This window comes from Sphaerodactylus townsendi, linkage group LG04 (genome assembly GCF_021028975.2).
Source record: "Sphaerodactylus townsendi isolate TG3544 linkage group LG04, MPM_Stown_v2.3, whole genome shotgun sequence".
In the NCBI taxonomy this organism is placed as follows: Eukaryota; Metazoa; Chordata; class Lepidosauria; order Squamata; family Sphaerodactylidae; genus Sphaerodactylus; species Sphaerodactylus townsendi.
In genome coordinates, this window is record NC_059428.1 from 145,140,498 (window position 1) to 145,157,339 (window position 16,842).

The 16,842-nt window shown below is 47.0% G+C and overlaps 1 protein-coding gene across 1 annotated transcript in view; it reads left to right on the top strand.

Annotated features, from left to right (window-relative positions):
* LOC125431383 (cytochrome P450 3A21-like) overlaps positions 1 to 16,010 on the top strand; it is a 32,747-nt gene extending 16,737 nt beyond the window's left edge. Inside the window, exons 11-12 of the mRNA XM_048494145.1 lie at positions 13,543 to 13,635; positions 15,966 to 16,010. Coding sequence (XP_048350102.1) covers positions 13,543 to 13,635; positions 15,966 to 16,010 — 138 coding nt within the window. The remainder of the gene's footprint in view (positions 1 to 13,542; positions 13,636 to 15,965) is intronic.
* The last annotated feature ends 832 nt before the right edge of the window (positions 16,011 to 16,842 follow it).

Here is a 16,842-nt window from a genome sequence, read left to right on the forward strand (position 1 = left end):
AATAATAATAATAATAATAATAATAATAATAATAATAATAATAATAATAATAATAGTAGACTCAAAGGGGCTAACAATCTCCTTGCCCTTCCCCCCTCACAACAAACACCCTGTGAGTTGAGTGGGACTGAGAGAGCTCTGAGAAGCTGTGACTAGCCCAAGGTCACCCAGCTGGCATGTGTAGGAGTGCACAGGCTAATCTGAATTCCCCAGATAAGCCTCCACAGCTCAGGCGGCAGAGCGGGGAATCAAACCCGGTTCCTCCAGATTAGAATGCGCCTGCTCTTAACCACTCTGCCACTGCTGTACTAACGCAAAGTTGTGTCTTTCAAGAGGGCCAATGGAATTTTGGGAACGTTGAAGCTGCTAGTGGAACCTAATGGCTGAGAGGCAGACACACAGAATAGAAAGCCCGTGGATTGAATATTATCCCGGTCGCAACCTAGCTGATGCCAACCAACAGGTGGAACCTGGGGATCCTCCACAATTACAGCTCACCTTCAGACTGCAGAGATCCGTTTCCCGGGAGAAAAATGGATGATTTGGCCGGGGGGGGGGACTCTATGGCATTCCATGGCATTGTACCCCATTGAGATCCCTCTTCCCCCCCAAGCTCCATTCCCAAATCTTCAGGAGTGTCCCAACCTGTATCTAGCAACTGTATCTGCCACCCCATCGCTGCTCACTTGATACTTAACTGAACATGACAAGCGGCTGGGTCATGTCCGCTCTGCACAGCCGAAGGCGTAAAATTCGCCGGCCGGACGAATTTGATGCGAAATTCTCAGCTTTTGCGTAGAAGACATAAAATGGGTTGGAAAATATATCGGCAGAAGGGGTATTAGTTTGGAAAGGTGCTGAAGAAGCAATGTGCCCAAATGTAGAAATGCCCTACACCAGAGATGGCGAACCTTTTCGAGACCATGTGCCCAAATTGCAACCCAAAACCCACTTATTTCTCGCAAAGTGCCAACATGGCAATTTAACCTGAGTACTGAGGTTTTAGTTTAGAAAAAACAGTTGGCTCCAAGGCACGCATTACTCGGGAGTAAGCTTGGTGGTAGTCAGTGGCTTTACTTTGAAGCACCTGTGCAACTCTTCCAACAGGTGAATCACGACGCTAGGACGGTTTACTCAGAAGCAAGCCCCATTGCCAGCAACCAAGCTTATTCCCAGGTAAAGGATTGCACTTTAGTTCTTCGCATGGAAATCAGTGGGGTTTAACAGCGCTTAACAGGGTTACCTACACTGCTTCCCCAAAACTAGGTGTTAAGTTTAATGCTAATAATTGAGCCCAGCGGCCCAGGCCAGCCTAGATGGGGGGGCACTCTGTTTGCACGTGCCCACAGAGAGGGCTCTGAGTGCCACCTCTGGCACCCGTGCCATAGGTTCGCCACCACTGCCCTACACACAGAGAGATATTTTGTCTGGCACGGAACAAAGGGAACTTCTCACAGCGAAAGAGGAAGAACGTTTCGGAAAGCGACTCGTCTATCGGCGTAGGACTGCTCAGCTCTTTAGCTCAGCCGCGGTCAAGTTCTCCAACCTGTCCGCCCGTGAAGCTGGCATTGCTTGAACAATAAAGCAGCAATCTGTGCATCACACCACCATCCGGAACGGCTTATCTTGCATGCAAACGGTGTGCCGAATTGGGAGCTGCTCCAAGTGGCAAGCCGTAAAGTCTAACAATTACGATTCAAAGGCTCGTGTTCCAGGTTTTGTGGGGGGAAAAAAAAAACACATAGGAAGAAAAGCAAGCAGATGCTTCATTGTTTGAATGGCGATAATTATGATGGCACACCAATCGGACGTTATCCTTTCGGGCGTCTGCCGTTTGGCCCTGTCAAAGTGGGGAGATTGTAAAACGGAGGCCAAGCGGCCCGGTACGAAGATCTAAGCCACCAAAGACTGCCAGACCGACATTTCCTGTAGTATCTCACTTCCAACGACACTGCTAGCCGTGAGACAGACCATGTGAGATGAGGCATAAGGGAAGGATTGGCTCCTATCAAGGGCTGGGCAGATTTCTGTCGAACACATGAAATTGCCTTCTACTGAACCAGACACTTGGTCTATCAAAGTCACTATTGTCCACTCTGATTGGCAGGGTCTCAGGGTCTCAGGGGCTCTCCAGTCTTCCACATCATCTATGACCTGATCCTAGGATGTTCTCCATGCAAAATTGCCTTCTATTCTACTGAGCCAGACCCTAGGAGGTCCATCCAAATCAGTGTTGCCTACTCTGACTGGCAGGGGCTCTCCAGGGTCTCAGGTGAAGGTCTTCCACATCATCTATGACCTGATCTTAGGATGTTCTCCATGCAAAATTGCCTTCTATTCTACTGAGCCAGACCCTAGGTCCATCCAAATCAGTGTTGCCTACTCTGACTGGCAGGGGCTCTCTGGGGTCTCAGGTGAAGGTCTTCCACATCATCTATGACCTGATCCTAGGATGTTCTCCATGGAAAATTGCCTTCTGTTCTACTGAGCCAGACCCTAGGTCCATCCAAATCAGTGTTGCCTACTCTGACTGGCAGGGGCTCTCCGGGGTCTCAGGTGAAGGTCTTCCACATCATCTATGACCTGATCCTAGGATGTTCTCCATGGAAAATTGCCTTCTGTCCTACTGAGCCAGACCCTAGGAGGTCCATCCAAATCAGTGTTGCCTACTCTGACTGGCAGCTGCTCACAATGGTTTTGGGCTGAGGTGTATCACGTCACCTGCTGCTGCTTCTATCAGTGGAGATGCTGGGAATTGAACCTGGGACTTCCTGCTTGCAAAGCAGAAGATTCAGCAGTGAGCCACAATGTTGGGTTATCAGTTGTAGAAGCAGAGTTTGGATTTACACCCTGCTTTTCTCAACCATGAGAACTCTCAAAGCAACTGACACATTACTTCCTTTCCTCTCCCCACAACAGACACATTGTGAGGTGGTTGAGGTTGAGAGATGTCAGAGAGCACTATGACTCGCCCGAGGCCCCCTAGCAGGGTTCATGAGTAGGGGTGGAGACATAAACTTGGTTCACTAGCTTTGTGTCATGTGGAGAAGCGGGGAGTGGGACCTGGTTGCCCAGATCAGAGCCCACCTGTTGTTAACCACTACGCCATAGGTGTCAAACTTGTGGCCCTTCAAATGTTATGGACTACAGTTCCCATCATCCCCTGCCAGCATGGCCGATTGCTCATGGTGGCAGGGGATGATGGGAACTGCAGTCCATAACATCTGGAGGGCTGTGGGTTTGGCACCTGTGCTCTAGGCCATGCTGGCTCTTGCAATAGAGTCAATTCACCTCGATCCATTTTGTACTCCGCTTTGTTTTGAATGGCTTGTGTGGATGCTCTGGCCGATCACAGTGGCCGTGTGGTTTCAGCCTACAGTTTTAGGGGGGATATGATTGAAGTCTATAAAATTATGCACGGGGTAGAAAATGTTAAAAGAGAGACATTTTTCTCTCTTTCTCACAATACTGGAACCAGGGGGCATCCATTGAAAATGCTGGGGGGGAGAATTAGGACTAACAAAAGGAAACACTTCTTCATGAAACGTGTGATTGGTGTTTGGAATGTGCTGCCACAGGAGGTGGTGATGGCCACTAACCTGGATAGCTTTAAAAGGGGCTTGGGCAGATTGATGGAGGAGAAGTCGATCTGTGGCTACCAATCTTGATCCTCTTTGATCTGAGATTGCAAATGCCTTAACAGACCAGGTGCTCGGGAGCAACAGCTGCAGAAGGCCATTGCTTTCACATCCTGCCTGTGAGCTCCCAAAGGCACCTGGTGGGCCACTGCGAGTAAGTAGCAGAGTGCTGGACTAGATGGACCCTGGTCTGATCCAGCAGGCTCTTCCTTATGTTCTTAAGGCCATTGCTTTCACATCCTGCCTGTGAGCTCCCAAAGGTGGGCCACTGCGAGTAGCAGAGTGCTGGACTAGATGGACTCTGGTCTGATCCAGTAGGCTCTTCCTTATGTTCTTAAGGCCATTGCTTTCACCTCCTGCCTGTGAGCTCCCAAAGGCACCTGGTGGGCCACTGCGAGTAGCAGAGTGCTGGACTCGATGGACTCTGGTCTGATCCAGCAGGCTCTTCCTTATGTTCTTAAGACCATTGCTTTCACCTCCTGCCAGTGAGCTCCCACAGGCACCTGGTGGGCCACTGCGAGTAGCAGAGTGCTGGACTCGATGGACTCTGGTCTGATCCAGCAGGCTAGTTCTTATGTTCTTATGTTCTAGTACCAGCTGCCTCCAGCAGATATCTAAGAGGGCAGCATATGCTTTTTTCTAAACAGGGTGGCCACATCTGGATGGGAAACTGGTGGGAGGTTTAGGGGGTGGAGCCTAGCGAGGGAGGGGTTTAGGGAAGAGATGGACCTCAGCAGGGTAGGATGTCACAGACTTCATTCTCCAAAGCAGTCATTTTGTCCACAGATCAGTTGTGATTCCGGGAGAACTCCGCACCCCGCCTCCCACACCCACAACCACCCCGCCTCCCACACCCACTCCACGCAGGCATCCTTATTTCTGAAAGAATGAATAAATAAAAGATAACCAGATGAGAAAGGAATCGAAACACGGTTGACAAAAATGAGGCGTGTTTCTTTCCACCCCTCTCCAAACATCTAACTCATCGTGTATAGTCAGGATTAGAAGAGATCGGAAGGGGATTTCGCTGTTGTCATTGAAGAACTGAACCCCTCTAGATGAACAAGTAGTACTTTGATAGATGAGATTTCATATTGACAAGAGCAAGGCACTGCATTCTGGGAGGAATATTTTCAGCTCGAAATGCAACTCCCCGCGCCCACGATTTACCGCTCAGAACTCGGAAAAAGAAAGAAAGCAAAAGACTAGACCTCGTCACCGCGTCCTGCTCGATGAAAATCCCTTTGTATCATGGATCGGATCGCTCCATTTCAATCAAGAGTTAGGAAAATACATGAAAAAGAATGGATTTTCTCCTTAAACGATAAACACTGCTTTCCCTGATTGGACTGGCGCTTATTGAGTTTGCAATATAGCCTCTCGCTGGGGATGATTCCAAAGGCAATAAGCAATGAAATATTCAAGGCCAGCTATAACGGTTGACAGACAGGCAGGATTTTCAAACCTCCCGGCAAGTTCGGGGAAGACATATCGATCGGCATCAGTCTTGAGGAAGCTGGTCGGCCCGTGGCTGGAAATATTCACAGAATGACAGGATCATACGCGAACCTTCTCTGTGCCAAACTTGAATCCACTCGCATATATTTTTTCCTACCATATCTTCGGAACCCCTGACCTGGATGGCCCATGGGAGCGAGTGTGGGGTAGTGGTTTAAGAGCAGTGGATTCCAATCTGGAAAACCAGGTTCGATTCCTCACTCCTCCCCAAGAGCGATGGACACTGCTGAGGGAGCAGCAGTGGTGTAGGAGGTTAAGAGCTCCTGTATCTAATCTGTATCTAATCTGGAGGAACCGGGTTTGATTCCCAGCTCTGCCGCCTGAGCTGTGGAGGCTTCTCTGGGGAATTCAGATTAGCCTGTACACTCCCACACACGCCAGCTGGGTGACCTTGGGCTAGTCACAGCTTCTTGGAGCTCTCTCAGCCCCACCTACTTCACAGGGTGTTTGTTGTGAGGGAGGAAGGGCAAGGAGATTGTCAGCCCCTTTGAGTCTCCTGCAGGAGAGAAAGGGGGGATATAAATCCAAACTCTTCTCCTTCTCCTTCTCCTTCTCCTTCTCCTTCTCCTTCTCCTCCTCCTCCTTCTTCTAGCTACCTGGATCTCATCAGATCTCGGAAGCTAAGCAGAGTTGCCCCTGATTAGTACTTAGATGAGAGGCCACAGAGGAATTCCGGGGTCTGCATCCAGAAGGCGGCAACTCTGTTGATTTCCTGTCTTGAAAACCCTACTGGGTTGTCACGAGACTTGACGGTGCTTTAAACACACACTCGCATCCTCTGAAGGAATCTTTGTCCTTTCCCAGGGATACCCAGTGGGCCTTCTTCATCTGATGCAATTTATTATCTTCTCACTCACAGATGCCTCCTTTATGATTTGCATACGGCTTTCAAATGCTCTTGGCCTGTTTCAAAGGGCCCTTTTGATCTTATGCTTGGGGGGGGGGTTCATTTGCTTAAAGTGTAGATCTTTATGAGAAAAAGAAAAAGGACTTGTTTCCATTTGAGGTCAGAATAAACTTTTTTTTTGAAACAAACTAGTAGAAAAAGTATCAGCCAGTCAAGAGGGATGTTGAAAAGCTGGAATGGGTCCAGAGGAGGGCAACCAAAATGGTCAAAGGTCTAGAATCCATGGCCTACAGTGGTGGCGAACCTTTGGCACTCCAGACGTTATGGACTACAATTCCCATCAGTCCCTGCCAGCATGGCCAATTGGCCATGCTGGCAGTGGCTGATGGGAATTGTAGTCCATAACATCTGGAGTGCCAAAGGTTCGCCATCACGGCCCTATGAGGAGAAACTTAGGGAGCTGGGGATGTTTAGTTTGGTGAAGAGAAGGTTAAGTGGTGACATGATAGCCATGTTTAGATATTTGAAGGGATGTCATGTTGGTGAGGGAGCAAGCTTGTTTTCTGCTGCTCCTGAGAATCGGGCAAAGAGTAATGGGTTCAAGGTACATTAGGAAGTAAATTAGTAAATGTAAACATTAGGAAGAACTTCCTGACAGTAAGGGCTGTTCGACAGTGGAAGATGCTGCCTCGGAGGGTGGTGGAGTCTCGTCCTTCGGAGGTTTTTCATCAGCGGCTGGATGGCTAACTATCAGGAGTGCTTGGATTGCTTATTCCTATATGGCAGGGAGTTGGGCTTGATGGCCCTTGGGGTCTCTTCCAACTCCATGGCCGTTTCCGCACGGCCATGGTAGGGGTCAGATCGGCGTACATGACGCCGACCCGACCCCTCTGGGACCGTTCGCATGAATGGTCCCAGAACCTCCTGGGACGATGGCGCAATGCTGCACCGTCGTCAGGTCAACCTATCTGCCCTGCGGCCCTGCGGCACGTCGCCAAGGCCAGGGGACATGCCCCCCTGCCCTGCGCAACCGCTCCAGAGTCGCAGGGCAGAGGGGGCATGTCCCCAGGCCTCGGCGACGCGCCGGAGGGCCGCAGGGCAGGTAGGTCTACCGGACATGGGGGGAGGGAAGACGCCTTGGAGCCGCTGCCGTTCACACAGCAGCAGCTCCAAGCCGCCGTTTTCCATAAACCTCGCTAGGGAAGCGAGGTTGGAAAACGGCTGCTTCGCACCGTTTGGCGGAGCGGCTGCGAAGCAGCTGCGCCCCCTGTGCAAACGGCTCCCTGGGGACAACGTTTTTGCCGTCCCCAGGGCGCCATATACGGCCCGTGCGGAAAGGGCCCATGATTCTATGAACAGACACCAGGGGGCCATCGCTCAGTGGAAGAACATCTGCTTTGTATGTCTATTGTCCCAGCATCCCCAGTTCAATGGCTCAAACTGCAGAGAGCAGCTGTGACAATATCGACTTTAATAGACTCAGGAGTTGACCAGGCGCCTTCGTGTGTTCAAAGCTGCTTTCAGAAACAGACTGTCAGACTAGACGAGGTGCCGGTCTGAGGCAGGGGGGCAACTCTCATGTGCTACATGTTTTGCAAGTGACCAAAGGTCACTGCGCCAGATTAGTGCAATTGGGCAGTTGTTATGCTTGAGCGCACATGCGCTATGAGTATCCAAAGATCACTGCAGAAGACTAGGGCAGCTGTGTAATTCTTATGCCTTAATGCGCATGTGGCACAAGTATCCAAGGATCACGGCACAAGGCTGGGGCAGCTGGGTAATCCTTATGCTACACGTGTGCTACAGGTGTTTAAGGGTCATCGCACAAGGTTGGGGCATCTGGGTAATTCTCATTCAGAGGTTAGTTTGCTGGAGGCTGAAACACAGAGCAAAGCCCTTTAGGAGCAGCAGTGGCGTAGGAGGTTAAGAGCTCGTGTATCTAATCTGGAGGGACTGGGTTTGATTCCCAGCTCTGCCGTCTGATCTGTGGAGGCTTATCTGGGGAATTCAGATTAGCCTGTACACTCCCACACATGCCAGCTGGGTGACCTTGGGCTAGTCACAGCTTCTCGGAGCTCTCTCAGCCCCACCCACCGCACAGGGTGTTTATTGTAAGGGGGGAAGGGCAAGGAGATTGTCAGCCCCTTTGAGTCGCCTGCAGGAGAGAAAGGGGGGATATAAATCCAAACTCTTCTTCTTCTTCTCTTCTAGTACAACCAATTCATAGAATCATAGAGCTGAAAGGGCCCATAAAAGGCCATCTAGTCTATTTTATTAAGACAGCCTGCAAAGGAGAACATTTGGGCAAAATTCGAATGCCGTGTCACAAAAAGCAGAGACCGTTTGTGGTCTGGTGACACCTGCTTGTCCTTTCCAGTAAATGGGCCATCTCTCCGTCCATCATAACAGTATTTTACTAGTTGGAATCATAAATGGCCTTCTGTTCCGTAGTATAATGGAAATGATATTTTTTTATCAAGTGACAGATGAGTTTGTCCATGGAACACACAGAAAGAGGTTTGCAAGCGACGCAGGCCACAAGTTTGATCCTTCGGGAGCATTCAAAGGCTCTTCCTCGGAGATTTTCGGTTTGGCTTGCAATTGTCAGCTGCGTAGGGTGCCGAAAACTTCGGAGGTGCTTTGCGCTTTATTAACAACGAACGGGGGCACTGAGAATCGGCTGCTTTGTCCGGGCGATAGACGGCAGCTTTCTCGAGTGTACATTTAGAGGTTTGCTAATGAGACTTTCATAAATGAAGGGACCCGCAGGGGCTCCCACACACAGTGTTTTCGGAGGGCTATTTACAGTCGCCGTGATTGCTTCGGGCATTATTGCCCACCAGCCGGGCTTAGTTGGTACTTCGAAAGGTCAACATGTTGATGGGGCCATGACAAGGTGAGCCATTTTTTTTTTTTGCAAAGTGGAAATGGATTCACTTGTTCTTGAAATTCTGAAAGCCGGAAAGCCATTGTGGCAAACGAGTCGTGTTCACCCCTCCTCCCACCTCTTGGTTCATAAATAATGCACTCGGGAAGAATTAGACTGCATGTTGCCTTTCATACACTGGTTGCATCCTGCAAGAATTTCACCACTGATGTCCAAGAAATCAGCTCCAGGAAGCCTTCTAGCAACCTTCCAGAAGTCTGACGGGAATGTTTAAAGCTCTCCTTTCTGAGCAATCAAACTTTAATTCCCTCCTTCCTCGCTGTTCTAGCAGATGCAGCGGATCGGAGGGCTCTCGTGAGAAATCTGTTGGAAGGCCGGACAAATCGTAAAATGTTTCACTGTGCCTTCTGTGTCGTATTTCGGCATTTGTCTTCCTGATTCATTTTAATGATTGGCTGTTGCTCACTTTTCTTCTTTATCCAACATGGCCGCTCCATAGAATCATAGAGTTGGAAGAGACCCCAAGGGCCATCAAGTCCAACCCCCTACAATGCAGGAACACGCAATCAAAGTACTCCTGACAGATGGCCATCCAGCCTCTGTTAAAAAAACCTCCAAAGAAGGAGACTCCACCACACTTCGAGGTAGTGCATTCCACTGTCAAACAGCCCTGACTGTCAGGAAATTTTTCCTGATGTTTAGGTGGAATCTCTTCACCTTGAATTACTCTTTGCCTGATTCTCTGGAGCAGCCAAAAACAAGCTTGCTCCATCTTCAACACGACAAACCTTCAAATATCTAAACATGTCTAACATGTCACCTCTTTACCTTCTCTTCACCAAACTAAACATACCCAGCTCCCTAAGTCTCTCCTTGTAGGGCGTGGATTCCAGACCGTTTACCATTTTGGTTGCCCTCACCCGTTCCAGCTTGTCAATATCCTTCTTGAATTGTGGTGCATAATATTCCAGATGAGGTCTAACCAATGCAGAATAGAGCGGTACAATTACATCCCGCGATCTTGAAACTATACTCCTATTGATACATCCCAGAATCGCATTGGCTTTCTTGGCCGCTGCATCACACTGCTGACTCCAGAGCCAGTGGAATTGCCTTTACACTGAATGGGTTCCTACTCACTGTAACAGAGAGATTCCCAGAGTATTCTGCTCTCTTCAATCAGAGTTAGGATACCAACAGGTGTGGGTCTGCCATAAAAATGATTGGGCAGGTGCACCAAAAGATCAAGCACTATCACTCTACACCTGTTGCTTTGGGTTCCTTAGAACCTGGTCAATTTTTAAAGCATTTCTCATTAAAGTATTTCAATGTGACCATTTTTCTTTTCCACCAATAGGTTTCCTCATTAAACAGTGCCATAAGGAAGACTGGGATGAATATTCAACTATATATCATGAGTAACCCGTCTTGTGTCTAGTACTTATAAAACAGCCAAAACTTCATGGCTGCACATACACGTCTCTTACATAAATTGTGGGCATTGTAGTATATAACAATAGAGCATCGTATAGTACAAATTGTCTCTTGGGCAATACAACCTCTGGATAAGTTAGTATTTTGTAGTTTCTAATATTTACCAGATTCTAAGGAACCTAAAACACCTGCAGGTGTTTTTCCGTCCTCTCGCTGTCTGATTTTCAAATTAAAAATTCAGTAAAAAGAAGGTTGGATACAAACCTTTACACATTCATCTTCAGTTATAGAAACAAATCATACCGATGTTATGAAGTGCACCAGTCCAGTCTGAATAACATTCCAGTTATCAAATTTATCTAACTTCGTACCATGCAAAACGCAGGTCCGTTTACTCAACTGTACACATTTCTTTAGCCTCTTCTCTTTATTGGGAGTCATGGTTCTTTTTCAGTATCTAGAAAAGAGTAATCTTACCGAAGCTATGGCATTCCAAATAAATTCTTGTGTATCTTTGGGAAGAACATCTATGTAATTAAAAAAGAAACTTTTTGTTGGGGTGGGGAGGAGGTAGCTCTTTACATGCTCCTCGAGAAATAACTCTGGAAGTGATTGTCCAGTATTCTTTGGCTCTACTTCGAGGTTTGCCCGTTCGCACCTGCAACTTCCAAATGATGCAACAAGTCACCCTGCTTTAGATGCTGTGGACCCAGAAAAGTGAAAGTTACCTGCCAATTTATTTCTCTCAGTGAAGAGGAATTTCTTCTGGCAGTAATAGTGAAAGATGGTACAGAGGAAAGCATCTTCTACCATTAGGGGTTCTTGATGGACCAAGTAACAAAGCTGATAGCTCTCGGACAAATGTTGGATCGGTGCCGCTCGCAATATCTCACTTTAGCAAGTTCTTCCCATCCTGATCTTCTTTCCCGGTGTTATTTTGCATTTTCACAGCCCTCGGCCTGAACGGGCCGTGTTATTTTACGCAGAAATATAAAATATTTATTAACCTTGTGAAAAGCCAGCAGCTGTTATTCAGAAAAAAGAAACCGTGCATTTCTTCCCATTTTAACCTACATCCCAAATGCCATCTATTCTGTTTTTCAATACACAGTGGCAAATATACAGTACCTGTTTATGGTGTTATGACTGGCGGGAATGAAGGGGGAATCCGGAACCTCAGACGCAGCTCCGAAAAGGGATTGTTTTGAGTCATCAACTCCAGGTTGGGGAATCCTGGGAGATCTGGATCCTTAAGGAGGGGAGGTTTTGGGGAGATTTGGATCCTTAAGGAGGGAAGGTTTTGGGGAGAGGAGGGACTTCAGTGGATGCAGTACATGCTCCAAAGTGACGATCACAAAATGGTGGCCAGGAATCATTTCGAGTGGGTGAGTGCAGTCATAAATTGTGGCAAGGGGAGGGGGGATTGAAAACACATTGAAACCACCACAATTTATGACTGCAACTCACCTACAGCCCTTTCTGCACAAATCCCTGAAAACGTTTTTTCGGGGATTCGTGCAGAATCCCTGAAAACGGTTTTTTCGGGGATTCGTGCAGAATGGGCTATAGACCTTCAAACTACAGAAATCAGCCCCATAGGAGGAAATGGCAGCTTTGGAAGATGGACTCTGTGGTATTGTGTAACTACTGAGGTCTGCCCTTGACCAGAAGTGCCCTAAATCTCCCGTTGCTTCCCAGGCTGGAACTGAGAAACCCCTTCTGTGTTTGACACTCTGCTGCGGCATCTTTTGGCCTTCATTCCAGGGGGGTCCCCCTTCCTGACTCTGCCGGGCTTCACGTTATTATCCGGCTGTGTTAGAATTAATAACGTCGGATTCTCGAGCTACTCTGCCAAACCTACAATCCTCTGATGTCTGGCTTAAGCTTGTATTTATAATTCAAACAGTAATGGAAAAGGGAAATTAAAATCCTTACAATTTATCAAAAGAATGAAAAAGGCAGTTAGGGGGGGAAAAATAAGGAATCAGCCCATTGGGAGCTGAGAAAATTACTTGGCAAGTGTTTTCTCCCCTCCTTCACCTTCAAGGAAAGGAGCTATTAGTTAATAATGTTAACATATTTCTTTTGTCCTTTCCACCTTGATATTCTTAATTCACAAACGTAACAAAAAATCCATCATTCCTCTTAGACTGATGTAGTATTTATCTCAGCGAATTTCCTCCCCAAATTGACTTTTCCTTGCCTACATTTTTTCCCCCTTTGCCTCTGCGAGGAAACGCTCAAGTCCCGTAAACTTCAATTTAAAAATTAGTGTTATCAAAAGAAGCAGACCGGGAACTAATAACAACCCAGTGCGAATAATCTCTCCATATTTTATTGTGTTTGAATCCGTTGTACGACGAGTGTTTTAATATGCAAAATTAAGCCTTCGTTTCGGTAATTGTGTACAGACATGGTGTAGTGGTTAGAATGTCAGGCTAAGATCTGGGAGAGTCGGGTTCACATCCCTGCTCCGCCATGGAATCTTGCTGGACACTCTCAGCCATCAATTGCCTCTGCATAAGACCCCTCGCCAAGTATGATCCACCTTAGGAGCAGCAGTGGCGTAGTGGTGAAGAGCAGGTGTGCTCTAATCTGGAGGAACCGGGTTTGATTCCCTGCTCTGCTGCCTGAACTGTGGAGGCTTATTTGGGGAATTCAGATTAGCCTGTGCACTCCCAACACACGCCGGCTGGGTGACCTTGGGCTAGTCACAGTTCTTCTGAGCTCTCTCAGCCCCACCCACCTCACAGGGTATTTGTTGTGAGGGGGAAAGGGCAAGGAGATTGGACGCCCCTAGGAGAGAAAGGGGGGATATAAATCCAAACCCTCCTCCTCCTCCTCCTCCTCCTCCTCCTTCTTCTCCTTCTCCTCCTCCTTCTCCTCCTTCTTTATGTTCCTGTTATCCATTTAGTTGAACAGTCCAAGTTTCCAGGTGAGCTTTTGTCTGGAGGCCAGTTCTCAATGCAGTTCTCCCATATCTTGTACAGATCATTACATGGATTTATCCGCCTCGAGAAAGGCACATGGAGATACACCAGCCCTGCAGAAAAGGATGCTGCCAACGATTTCGGGTTTGCTCCAGCTGCTGCCTGATTTCCTGCAGTGACGGTACGCCCAGCGAAGACAAGATCCCAGCCTTCACAGCTAATAGTGCATTTCCAGATCCCGATTTGCTGGCCCCGGCCTTTTCACATTTGCAGTTTCTCCTTTGGCAGGATAGAAGCCTCTCTTCAGTTCTGGCACAGCAGAAACTGGACAACGCCTCGACCCTCTTCCCTACTTTTTCTTCGTGGCGGCTCCGGAGAGAGGTGTGGGAGCATTCATATGCAGAAAAGCAAGGGGGATTTGCATAGAGTCAGAGGACAGATATGCATATTCATTCCAGGGGTAGGTCAGGAATAGATTCAGTTGCATTCACGTGTGATCGAGGGAGGAGTTATGGACATTCACTGCCGAGGCCTGCTTCGAACCTGAGCTCACAGACCATTAATTTCTGTGTTGATACCATTCTGATAACAATTTGGAGCCACACCGCAGAAGGCACGTGTATGGGCAATTGCTGACATTGTTCTATATCTATATTCCTTGTGTGTATTGAAATAAAACTTTTACAGCTTAAAAAAAACAGATTTTGCCCACTTGCAGGTTGGCAGAGCAGTTGTGGTGGCATCAACATTACATAGATGGAGTGTAAAAACCTTAACACCTATATGCAAAAAACCCTCAAAATTAGGCCGCAAACAAATAAGCAACTTATGAAGTGTGGAAAGCTTGAATGAAAAGAAGCAACAGGTGCTACAAGCAATATTTGATTTCGTTATATTATTTTATTGCTTATTAGTTTATTTTGTTCAACTTATAGGCCGTCCTTCCCTGCACAGACTCCGGGCATATTCCAGGGATGCTCGAATACGTCTTGTATGTTGTGATCCCTGCTGGTTTAGCCAATTTTACTATTACCAAGCGTCGTGCCATTTTATACCATTTTCATACTGTTCATGCGTTTCAAGCTGCGGAGATGCACTTGTCTCAAAAGGAGTGCTTCAAAATAGGGGTGCGTTTAATGGAAGTTGACTCACAACCCCCCCAAAAGGGTAAATAAAGAATTGCAGTTCTGATCCTTGTGAGGGAGAAGTGCCGCCCCTGATTTTTTTTGAGCACATTCTTGGCAGAGGTTTGCAGAATTGACGCTTTATTTATTTAAGCCACGGTTAGGCGCCTATTACACTTCTATGCAACATCTGATTTGACTCATAGTGATCTGCTGTGCCTTGTAGCTTTTGCATGAAGCGAGCTTCTCTAAGCAGCAGGGTTGTGCTGTGTTAATGTGCTATCCGCGATTACATATGATGAGCTTTCTATAAGGCCCTATGAGTGGCCCTCAAAGAGGCATCCTATCATTCCAGCCTCGCTCAAGTCTTTCAGATTGGGTCAATGTATCTTGGGTTAATCTTCCAAGCGAAGGTGAGAGCACAGCTACTCTATGGAGCTCCTATTTGGCTAATTCCAAATAGCAGCATAATCAAATCATTCCACTCCAAATTCTTGCACAAATTATTTTGCGTGCCAAACTGCGTCCCATACGCAGTCTTATGTTTAAAATCTGGCCAATATTCTATAGAGGCCACTATCTGGCTAATCATTATAAAATTCTGGTTAAAATATTCACTTTCGCGACTCCAAGAACTCATTGACTTAACTTGCAGCAGGTGAATTCCACCATTCAAAATGGGTGCACAATAGTTACAGCAAAGATCGAGGAACTGGGTTATGACAGTGACTCCTTTAATATACTAGCGCTTTACTGAAACTTTTTGACCTCATTAAAGAGAGGCTGTTAGCAATGGACTATATCAACAGCTACCGGAGAGCTTGGCAAATAAATCTTGTTCACCAACAAATTATGTCGAATTCCTTTCACGCGGGGATGTAACCTATTACATTACAAGCTCACAAATCCGTCATACACAGGAGAGCCTATAGCGCTGGCTAGATTTGCATCATGCCATCTCCTGGCTACATAGAGGAAGACTTAAAAGGTCTTCCAAGCGATAAGAGGTTTACAGCCTGTAGCATACCGGGACAGCTGGATTCCATCCCGCACATTCTCCTGAACTTTCGTATTATACCGGAACTCCGATCCGGCCTGCTATGCCCAGAAGCTATAGACCCTATGATTGATTACATACTTTGAATCAGATAAAGTGGATTCACGAAACTTTTAAATTATCAGGATTTTTTTCATTGTTGCCTTATAATTGTAGAAGTTTTTTACATCGAAGTTTAGCCAAGCAATGTATGACAAACGTGAAGTTTTTTACTATTCACTTTTAACTGGAACTGTATTTTTTAACTGGAACTATCGTGTATATGCCAATAAAGGCTTATTGAAATTGAAAGTGATTGAATTGTATCTTGGGTTAGAACCTTTCCCTGCTGCTTTCGACTTTTCCTAGCATTATTATCTTTTCCAATAACTCTTGTCTTCTCATGATGGGACCATCATGTCTTCTCCTGATTGGTCTTCTCTTGTCTTCTCCTGATTGGTCCCATCAAAGTACTATAGTCTCAGTTTAGTCATGTTAGCTTCTAGGGAGCATTGGAACTTCATCTACAACCTGCCCATTTGTCTTTTCAGTGCTCCACGCGGGCCCGAAAACTCTCCTCCGACACCACCTTTTAGATGAACTCACTTTCGTCCCATCGGCCTTCTTCACTCCCTTTAGACCCTGCTAAGCCCGTTGACGTAAATGGCCTTTTGAAGGAATAGCCTTGCTTTGGCACGGATAATGCGTTTAAATGCATCGCATGAAGACCAGAGCCAGGCTTCAGATTGCAAAATGGGAGCATCCAAAATGGAGATTTTAAACAGCCAGCTGAGCAAGATCAGAAAAAAAAGGAATCTTTTAGGACTCGGTATTATGGGCTTCTGTTTTGAACTGTGCCAAGATGGCCAGCTGTTGAGGTCCAGAGGTTGCCTTAATACCTGCACTGGATAGGATACTCCAACTCATCATGCCCAATTTTTGAGACACAGGGGCAAGCTAATATCCTCGGCATGTGTCTTGGGCAGCACCCAGGAATTCGGAATGTGTTGGCAAGAAAATGCCACTTCCTTCCCTGCCAAGCTGAAAGGGATGCGGCATTCATTTCCACCATGCCGAACAGCTGCTGGAATGCAAATGTCCACCCAAGCCACAGTTGCGTGCTTAATTGTTACAAGGGAGCCGATCATTACCGTTTCTATTTTTATTGTTTCTCCGCAAGAGACCCAGATGAATCCTTTCTTGGCTGTCTTTCCTTTTTGGAAGAACCCCATTGTGGGGGAAAAACTCAATAAGCTTTGCCTAAATTCATAGGACAAAGTGAAGCAATACTACCGGGAAGCAGGGCAGCTCAGTAGTAGTAGTAGTAGTAGTAGTCGCATTAGATGCGTCGTCGTGCGTGCGTGGAGTAAATTAAGTGATAGATAGATGCGTCGGCTCCAGCGAGAAGATGATCGGACTGCTGATGCA